The sequence below is a fragment of the Dendroctonus ponderosae genome, unplaced genomic scaffold (genome assembly GCF_020466585.1).
Source record: "Dendroctonus ponderosae isolate FM_Combo_2020 unplaced genomic scaffold, Dpon_F_20191213v2 Dpon_F_20191213_6, whole genome shotgun sequence".
Taxonomy (NCBI): domain Eukaryota; kingdom Metazoa; phylum Arthropoda; class Insecta; order Coleoptera; family Curculionidae; genus Dendroctonus; species Dendroctonus ponderosae.
Window position 1 is genome coordinate 4,876,448 of NW_026018814.1, and position 10,591 is coordinate 4,887,038.

Below are 10,591 nucleotides of genomic sequence, written 5' to 3' on the forward strand. Positions count from 1 at the left end.
AAAAATAATGCTAAAAGAACACATAAATAAAGAATAATAATAATAATAAAAATACGAGAAAACACACTTAAAAAACTTTTGTGTTTTGCAAGAATCTGGAAGCGAAAATAAAAGAAATGAAAACTGTTTATAGACAAGAAGTGAATAAATTTAAAAAGTGGAAACAAAAAAGAGTTTCCGATGATTTGCTGATTTCTTATACAGGGTGTTTAATTAAATATTGCAACGGAAAACTGTATATTCAAAAACAATTGTTTCCTTTCTGTCCTCTCGTTTGTCCTCTAATTTTAGTTTTTTTTGGGAATACGTTAGGTACTGACGTCTAAACTGCAGGAACGAGCTATTTTTTCGCAGCTTACTCAAATTATGGACCTGATAGCGGTCGAGATTTTAAGGGATAGTTGACATGTTTGCTTTTAAAATAAAAAAATAATTTTTCTCGAAACCCGTTAACTTTATAGCAATAAAGCTAGAAATCTCTTCATCAGCGCCTTAAAAATATATACTGACAAAATCATAGATTTTCCCGTGGCAAATCAGCTATACGTACCTCAGCATATACCTACATAGGTGCATTTATATAATATACAAATAATATATATATGCTGTATTATATTATAGTACAGCATACAGAATTTCATTTTTCTCTCTAAGAGTTAAACAGTGTTTTTCGTAAAAAAAATCGCAAATAAGAAAATCTGTTGGGTTTAGGTGTTTTGAGTCACACTAATCACAATTGAATTAAAATGCAATAAATGCACTACATATGCAAAGGCAATAAAAATTAATGACAATTAAAAAACTGAAGAAAAGGGATAAACGACTATCACCAAACTCGCGTTAACATTACAAACTTCGAACTGCACGAACCAACTGGTTAAAACTGAACAGAAGCAGTAAAAAATACTGGATAATGAGAACAAACTTTGTCACACTTGTTATCACAGATTGTAAAAACAATTAGTAAGCAAGCTGCTTGGAAAATTAATAAAATGATCATCATTCTGCTTTTCTGTTTGAAACTTTTGACCCATTTTAGGTGCAGATTCCCAGTTTACAATGAGTATCATTAGTTTGGACGCTTTAGCCTGAAAGCTGGGGTGTTTAAAAGTTACCCTAAAGCCGTAAATTACCCGCGCTAAAACCACAATTATGACCTCGACAGGCCAGTATTAATTACTGTTTTCATTAATCATGTCTTGGGCGGCATTCAAAACCTCCGACTTCCAAGTGGGATGTGAAACGGGGCGACTATTAATCCAGGCCGTGAAAAAACGATCCCCAGCTGCAATACACTTGTTACATGACACAAATTGTAAAGTAGGAGAACAAAGAGCTGAAGGGGAGATTTTATTGCATTATAACTATGAATCTTATGCAATACGTTGGCTCTTGTTGTTTGTTTTTACTGATTTGATGATATACCGATAGTAAACTACTAGCTGCAATAATGATTAAATTCGCTTTGAAAACTAACAAAATTAACACTGATCTTGGCCTAAACTAAAGCACTACAAGTCGTGCAACTTATTTTTTTTGCGCTCTAGTACAATATTCAAACCTCGTAACTCAGCAAAACTTTAACTCGTAGTTATGCGTGTACAATTAACAACTAATATTTCTTTCTAATAAATATTAGAAAAGTAAGGGGCTTAGCTAATATACAGGGTATCCCGTAAGCACAAGATCAAAAGGGTACTGCGATATTTTTTGCATCAAAAGAAGACGATCTGACCTAACTTTTATTAGCAAAATATGTCTGGCTCCTCTGCTATTGATGGTCAAATTTGTTCAAAAAAATCATCTTTTTTTCAAATATCAGGAGAATGGTACGGCGTATTTTGGTGAAACTCGCTGTGAATTTGTTCTTATGTTGTAAGACTAAAGAAGAAAACTAAGACTAAAGTTAGAAATTCCTCCATCCTTTGAACAAGTTGATTTCGGTTCTTCAACGTATTTTTCTTTTCCAGGGCGCAATCCGTAACATGGAACCCACATAAACTAATGGGGGCTCTTTTGCAATGTTCAACAATCCATTTCAAAGAAGACGTATGTTTAAGTGAGTTGAGTTTGCAACATTTTTCTCCAATGGTTCTTTGCTGTTTAGGGCTTGCTCATGAGTTGTAACCAGATGGCTGCCGATTATCTTTTCATGCAAGACAAGCTCTATGATATCAAGTTTGATACTGGAGATAAAGTGATTCAATGCGGTCGCCACAACGACATTTTCAAGCTGTGGTTGCAGTGGAGAGCCAAAGTGAGTAAACCAACAAATTTATTTGCAGATGCGATTTGTTTTACGCCAAATTTATTTATACCGGGTGGTCCAGAAATAAGCTGCGACCATCAACTTATCTTCTTCAAATGGATGCACCTATTTTTTATTTCAACTTCTTCCACAGGCCTTGATGAACTTACATAACTGACTCACGGTATAAAAGTCAAATGGGGCAAAAGTAGGTCGGGTATTGGCATGAACATGCACATAATGTAGACGGTTTATATTGGTCTTTTTAACTACGTGTTTTTAATGTTTTTCAGTTATTAAAACCTCTAATATTGTTCTCCATTTAAACCCCGTGTATTAGTTGCAAAGCCATCCTGATTTCAAAAGTTTTTATTTAATTTTAAAATTTTCCATCCACCTATACGCCTCTTAAATGTTTATTTTTACTGTTCTTACAAACTCTGGTTCGATCTATAAAAATCGGATTGGACTTAATACCGACTTTTCTTCGTAATTGTAATTCATAAATAAAGATCCTAATCAATTAACTCGAACGGTTAAGTTGTTTTCCTCTTATAGCTAGAGTTTTTTGGGGAAACTTTCAGCAAAAAGTTTCCCCAGGTGAGGCTCGAACTCACAACCCCGGCATCGCTCACGACTACTGTCTTATAAGTACCGTGCGCTAACCAATTGCGCCACTGGGGATCCATCGGAGATGGCCCATATAGAGTATACGTATATCGACCAAATTTATTAAATATTCATATATAAATTGAGATTAAATTTTACTTCACAGACGCCCCTAAAAGGTAAATGCTCAACTGAGGTGAACAATTACGGTTGTAAAATCGCGGTTACAGAAACATCGACTTTTTTGCACTAAACATTACAAAAACCCCACTTCTCAAATATACGCTTCAGTCGGGCTAAATTGCTTTATTTTATCGTTAGCACTGATAACAAAGTCGAAATTTAAACAGCAAAACAACAGTATTCTTGTAAGAATCCAGTTAACACAAATCACTTCTCACTCCACGCAACTCACAATACACGAAGCGTACACCTTAACCGATTACGAGGGAGCTTCGGAAGTTGGACCACCTCTCGAATCGAAAATACGCACCGTTTTCGAGAAAAGAATAACTTAACAAGTTAACTTTGCATAGAGGCTGAATAGAGACGAGGCGGAATGACTGTATTTAAGCGCTAATAACGCATTTTTTTCTTTAAAATTTTCTATTGATGGCTGTTTTCGAATAATCTTGAGAATTGTATTTTTCCTAATACTTTTAATGCCATGTAGATCCTAAAAGAAGCGTGTTCGAACTTGCGTTACTTGCACTATTGCGTGTAAAATAAATTTCTTCTTCTTCATTCTTTGAAATTTTGTAGTTGATTAATTTGCCCTTTTGATTTCATATTTTGCCGAAAAAGAGAATAAAAAACTGTAGAGGTACTTAATAGTAATATTTTGAGAGGAAAATTAATTTACAATCAACTGCTTCTCATAATAAAGAGTTATTTCAAGGCAATAATAGCGAATGCATATTTAACAGGGAGACGAAGGATTTGAAAAACACATGGATCGACTGATGGAACTATCTGAATATTTAGTGAAGAGAATCAAGGATCAACCTGACAAATTCTACCTCATTATGGAGCCAGAAATGGTAAATGTCAGCTTCTGGTATATTCCATCCCGACTGAGAAACATGCCTCATAGTAAGCATAGAGAACAAGAACTTGGAAAGGTACGTCAAACAATTTCATTATGTAAAAATACTGTTGCTATAAATCTCGAAATAATAACTTTTTTCATAAATGGGGCACAAAACATGAATATTGTCGAAAAATAAAGTAAATAAGTTTGTACATCCCTTCAATGGGGCGCCAAGCTGAGCTTCAAGCTCAGAATCTCAAGATTTCCGATAACTTCGAGCTCGACTTTCCAAATGTTTTTTTTATCTATTTATTAGATTTACATATTTTAATTCTGCTGTTATCAGTTGTATGGAGTTGTGTCTTGATGATCTTATGTATTTTCCATTTACATCTTCTCAAAAACTACTTACATCTTATTTGCCTAGATCTATGCATTAACCGAAATTTAATTAAATTTTCTTTTAGCAGAACAATAAGTCTGAAAATGGAAATATAACTTATGCCTGCTAATAGTGAGTTTTATCTTAAAATTTCGCAGAATTTTATACATTTTTCGTTTCTATCAATGGCACAGAATTTATTAATTTTCTCTTTCAAAACAAAAAACGCCTCTTAAGGGAAACGGTGTTTGCTGTTTAAATACGCTATAATTTAAAAAAAAAATTTTTCCTGACTGCGTGTAATTGTTATTATTATATTCTTTTCCTTCCTGAGTTTCAGTCAAAGTGTCAAGTAAAAATTTTTTATATAGTTTATTTCATTACGCTTCGACGAGACAAAAGCGCATCATCAGATTTTAAAATTTATACAAACTACAAACACCAATTTAAACTTAAAATACATGTTGTACAAAAAGTACAATTTTTAAAGAGTTAAAACATTCATTAGTTCTTGAGGAAAAAACCTTTCTTTTTGAGAGCAAAAAGAGATATTTTTTGCAAAAGAAATAAACTTTTGCAAAAACAATTTTTTTTGCCTCAAGAACTAATGAATGTTTTAACGCTTTATAAATTATCCTTTTCGTACAACATATATTTTAATTGTAAATTGGTGTTTGTAGTTTGTATGAATTTTAAATTATGATGATGGCGCTTTTGTCTCGCCGAAACGTAATGAAATAAACGATATACAAAATTTCTGTTTCACACTTTGACTGGAGCCCAGGAAAGAAAATAATATAATATACGCTATAATATCTTACTTAATGTTTGTTAAAAAGGAATTTCTAAAGCAACTATAGTCTTATCCTGTACATTACTTATGATGGTAGTTTTTGTATCAAATGCGCGTGTTTAAAGTCGATGAAAAACAAAAGAATAACATTCAAATTTTGTCAGCAGTTTTTTACTCAAAGTACATTATTATATTTTGCAATTAAATGTTTACCTTACAACCATTTTCAAGGGAAACACTAATTTAGGAAATATTTTTGTATTGTGCCAAGTCAAGTCAAGTAAAAAGTGTTCGGTTTCAACCATTTCGCACGTTTACGATTTAAATGTGTTTTGTTGTACGAGTACCGAATTTCGAAACTGATATTTTAAGGCATGAGAAGAAATTTTTACTAACTATAGAATAATAAAAGCGTGCACTTATAAAATTAACGCAATTTTCAGATGTGTCCAGTTTTAAAATCGCGAATGATGCAAGCTGGCACATTAATGGTAGGCTACCAGCCAGATGATCGGCGGCCTAACTTTTTCCGGAACATCATTTCTTCAGCGGCTGTTACTGAAAAAGATGTCGATTTCTTGCTGAACGAAATGGACCGGCTTGGACACGACTTGTAAATTGAATCCGCCTCTACAGAGTTTCGCTAGAATTTGTATTCGTCAAGTTATTCCTATACTTTGGTGTCTATTACAGTTTTCTCAACTTCACTTTTTCGCATCTTGAAGGAATACGTAGTATATCAATGTTTATTAATATCTCGTGCCAAAATATAGACAACATCCCACTGAATTTGTGAACAGTGGTCTTTAGTGCGAAATTTATGTACAGGATGTGTTTCTAGCAAACCAACATTACCTACCCATTTACAGTATTTATGATGCGATTGGATATTCAGAAATTTAGGTTATTCAGTTCGATTGATTCAGCTTAGGGCACCAGGATTGCTATCACCTATTACAAACCAAACGGTAGCGAAACGCGAACAAAAATCAACAATTAGCTAGTGGCTAAAAAGGCACATATGAAATATGAAAGGAAAGTAGAACGGGGATATATCGAACATTTAAAAAGTGAGGAACGCTTTCGGATATATTTCATTATTTCTTTACTAAGTTGAGTTTTCGGTTTTACGAAGAGAATACATTCTTCTCAACAGCGCATCGTTAATATTCGGACTGCTGCACGTTAACCAGAAGAATTCTTGGGTAGCTGAAGTGGGAAACTAAACTAGATTAAATGCCTTTTTGAAAAAAACCATTGCTTCTTGTCCGATAAGCAATGCATTTCAAATCCCCGAAAATACATCTTTCTATGAGAATAATGTTTAGGTATTGAAGAACTTTCCGATATTATATGTTTTTCCTTTGACTGCGTATAAAAATTTCGCATATCGATGCAGATTTAAATTAAAGAAATGTATAAAAATACGGCAGCTGCAAAACTCACGACATCGTGACTAATTGATTAATTATTTACAGCTGCATGCTATTTACAAGCAGTTGTGTGCACACTTTACTCAAATACGTAGTATTTAAATATGTAGTATTGGAACAATAAATAAATAGTTACGCCCCAGTATCCATCTTCGGGTACCCTTAAAAATAATTACCCGAAAGCAGTAACCAACGAGTTACAAGGCGAAAACGAAACAGGCCTTTGAGTAAACATTTTCCAAGGACCTGAAGATAAATTTTTAGGCCGCTACGACCTAATTTTTTGCTTAAAATGCGACTATACTTGCACGTACCCCCGGTCTATCATTCAAATACAGTCTGGTCTGATTCTTATACCGTTACTTCGATAATGGCTTATATAAAACATTATTACATATTAAAATAGTTATATGTACTATATTTGCTTAATATTCTATAAAAAAATATAAAATACTTTCCTTTGCAGAGCAAAGTTTTCTATTGTCAATAAGGCAGTCAATTAGTCAATTTCTCTATGTCGGAATATCGGTTAATTAATGAAACTAAAGGCATTAGTCAATTGTTATTATTATCTTAGCGGAATGTATAGTTTATTGATTGAATTAAATTTATTACATGAATTGTTTTTAAACAAGTTGGCAAATTTTATTAATAAATACGGTTTTATGAACCAATAGTATCATATGAAAACATATCAATGTAGGTGGCAGGAAAAGTCTTGAAACATTACTGAAGATTTTTCCATTGCGGCCTGTTTGCAAAATCACACGACGGTCTGAATGGGTCAAACGTTGAAATTTGAGCGTCAGAATTTAAATAAAATAAACGGAATTAAGTACTGAACGTAGATACTCCATATCATGTCTTAGATCACGATATTATAACACTACAATAGATATACATACCATTGATATCGAAATCTAATGAAACCAAAATAGCTTTTAATAAAAATGATGCACTTCAGTATTGGTTAAATAATTTGAAAGGTAATTTTGCATTATCCGACTATAAAAATTACTACTAACCATACAAAAATTCAGTTTTAGAAATTACGTTGTGTAAAAATATAATATCTAGAACTATTATAGATATCTAGATGTGTAGCTGATGCAATAATGTTGTATGATAATTGAAAGAATCTTTATTTAGAATCGTAATCAGAAAACTATATTTTTCTCTATCATTTATTTACTTTTAAATGTATTGTTATTGTTCAATCACACATTGTCTATTACGTTATATACTATCAATACAGTATAATATTTTCGTGTGGTAGAAGTTCGATTATATCATGTATCTACTCAATATGCTATTCTGTGCTCAAAGTTAAGCAAAAGACCGTATAAATCGAGCTTCTACCGATCACCATAAATATGCGTTATCTCTATATTGTAAATATACTCGAACCTATGCACCTATTGTTAACTCAGCACTTGATGTTTGCACTAAACGTTGTAATATAATAATTGCACTTTCACTATTATGAAAAAATGTTATAGACATATTTTTGTTACGAAATTATATATAAATATCCATTATAAAAAAACCCCAAAACAAACTGGGAAGGTATTGTTATTCTCAAAACTGGGAACTGAATCTTGATTAGGCATTCTAACAAAAATATGTCTTTCCTTTGTATATTGATGTTGTTTGCAATATAAATGTACCCGAAAGGAAATATTGCTCTTGTTTGTTGCTACTTAAGCGAATACTTCTAAATTTTGTCTAAAACAAGAATGTTTAAAATATTGTTTAATGCCCGATCAAATAGGTTTAACAATTATTACTGAGAAAACAAAATCGACGAACAAACAAGTGTTATATTCCTCGATCGGTGATAGAATTATTGGTGTTCAATTAGGCACTTATATTTGGTGCAATGCTTATTTATTCTTAGTTTGTGCTGTTTTTGACATTTAATCAGATGTCTTACGTAAATATTTATTTTCTATGATTGAGATTCAATTCATCATGATCTGAAAACATGACTTTGTGTCTTCATTTAAAATTTGGTAATTATCCAGTAGAAAGTATCCACTTAAAATTCTGGTCAACTTTTAGTAAATTATTAATTAACGATTAATAAGCCCCTCATGCTTTTCTGCCAATTTTAAGGCTGCGCTGCTTGCTATCTTGCGGAAAATTTCTTCTTTCGGTTGTTCTTAGCTGCTTACGCCATATTGTTATCGTTGTGATCGATTACACTTTAGACTCTAAGAGAAATGTAAATTTACATATTTTAATGTTACATATTATGTAAAAAGGTATAGAACCGAACGCATAGTCATCCATACCCAAATCCATTACGGCTTAATAGGCATCGAATTTTAATTGGTAAAAGTGGATGTATAAAAGAGTAGAAAAATAAAGTTATAGCTGTCTTTAGCATGTTTTTTCTTGTCTTATGACATTAAAATTTACTGCAAAAAATGATTTTGTTAAATCATTTCTATCAGCATCACGTATTGGGAACTCAAAAGGAGTATAGCTAACACTATAATCCTATATCCTAAATAAATACCTACATCCTGTATTTTATTCAGCTTAAGAAAATATGTAATTTTTATAGAACCAGGAAACATTTCAATTTTAGAAGCTTCGAGCTTTGGAGAGTATTATTAATTATCTAAACATCAGAAAAACATATTTCCTTATCTCCTGTTTTAATTACGATAATACGATTAAATCACACCTTAAATAGCAAAAACTATTTTTCCCTTAATAATATTGTTAAATATCTTGCATAAATTGTCCAGTTGATAAGTAAATATTTTGAAAACAACTGGATTTCAAAAAAATTAGCATACATTCTAATGAACTCGTTATGAAAATCACATTAAATAAAGAACAACAACAATATCGAGACCTTCAGCTAACCTTAGTTAATGTTAGTTGATATTTAAGCAAACATCGTGCGACTTGAACAGCGTATAAGCAATGAAAAGCTTTATAAGATATTCAAAATACAGCGATTTTCCCATTGAAAATTTGCCATATGGGGTGTTTTCGACGGCCACTGATGTAAGTACTACAATATTATGTTTATTTTAACAAAAAATATGATTTTACTGCTCTTTAATATTATTATTATCGTAATGTTATTATAAATCCACTATTGTAAACTCTGTATAGTTGTTAGTGCTTGAATTAATTGGTCGTGCTTGTATTATAAACATAAACTAATCCAAAAAAATCAGTGGATATCAATGATGTGGCTTATAAATCAAACATAAATTTCCTACATTTCTCATTTGAATGAATATATAGAGATTTTATATAATTATAGAGTTATCGTCTTATTAGAGAATAGAAGTTTAGGATCATCTCAGCATCATTTTGTCAATTGACAAATGCATGTTTTGGTCATCATCTTTTAATTTTAATATTACAATTCGCAATTGCTGGCTTGGTTTGGGTCAACAGCCGCCCCATAAAAAAATGTTGAGTTGTATTGTTAGCTTAACATTTTTTGTCGCCACATTTACGAAAAAAGTATTAATTAGGCAAAGATGTGTTAGATTATGTCTGATTTTCTTGCTTATTAAGTGATCCTTGAATTAACAAAAATAGGAGACCGTTTGTTTTTTGCCGTAATAGTCAAAAAAATTGGTTTGTCGATACTGCATTGTTCCTAATTCCTAATCCGCGATTATAGATTTGGTACGCTCTATTTTCCTCCTATATTGCTTAAGACCCGCTTTATTCATCACTTGAAAAAGTTAGTCATATAACGATATATGCATAATTTTTATATAATTCAAACAATTTTTGTGCAAATTGGCTTCCAGACTACCCCCAGAATTGGCGTTGCTATTGGGGATTACATACTGAATCTTTTCGAAGTTGCACATTTATTTGATGGGCCCTACTTAAAAGAAAAAAACCATGTCTTCAAAGAGGTAAAAACGCATTTAACATTTTATAAGCTGCATATACATTTTTTGTGTATTCCAGTCATCCTTAAACAGCTTTATGGCTTTAAGACCTCCAGAATGGAAAGAAGCTCGAGAATATATTCAAAAGTTACTGTCAGAGAATGACCCAACGTTAAAAGACAACAAGGAATTAATTGAAAGGTGCTAGAAATAATATAACA

The 10,591-nt window shown here is 32.0% G+C and overlaps 2 protein-coding genes and 1 non-coding gene across 3 annotated transcripts in view; 1 reads left to right on the forward strand and 2 right to left on the reverse strand.

Moving 5' to 3' along the window:
* Nucleotides 1-10,591, reverse strand: part of LOC125504788 (papilin-like) — a 15,109-nt gene that overhangs the window by 2,073 nt on the left and 2,445 nt on the right. The window lies entirely within an intron of this gene.
* Nucleotides 2,841-2,932, reverse strand: Trnai-uau. The gene is given in 2 exon segments: nucleotides 2,841-2,876; nucleotides 2,895-2,932. It is a non-coding gene; the product is annotated as a tRNA-Ile (tRNA).
* LOC125504841 (fumarylacetoacetase-like) lies at nucleotides 9,343-10,585 on the forward strand. Its single transcript, XM_048667407.1, has 3 exons — nucleotides 9,343-9,516; nucleotides 10,284-10,394; nucleotides 10,450-10,585. The coding sequence occupies exons 1-3, from the start codon at nucleotides 9,433-9,435 to the stop codon at nucleotides 10,576-10,578; spliced, it is 324 nt and encodes a 107-aa protein (XP_048523364.1). The 5' UTR covers nucleotides 9,343-9,432; the 3' UTR covers nucleotides 10,579-10,585.

Bases quoted from the DNA above. Each gene is read 5' to 3' on its own strand.
- LOC125504841 (XM_048667407.1), top strand. From the start codon at position 9,433: ATGAAAAGCTTTATAAGATATTCAAAATACAGCGATTTTCCCATTGAA. The intron at 9,517-10,283 runs GTAAGTACTACA...ATTGGCTTCCAG, and splicing joins TGTTTTCGACGGCCACTGAT to ACTACCCCCAGAATTGGCGT. The intron at 10,395-10,449 runs GTAAAAACGCAT...TGTGTATTCCAG, and splicing joins AAAACCATGTCTTCAAAGAG to TCATCCTTAAACAGCTTTAT.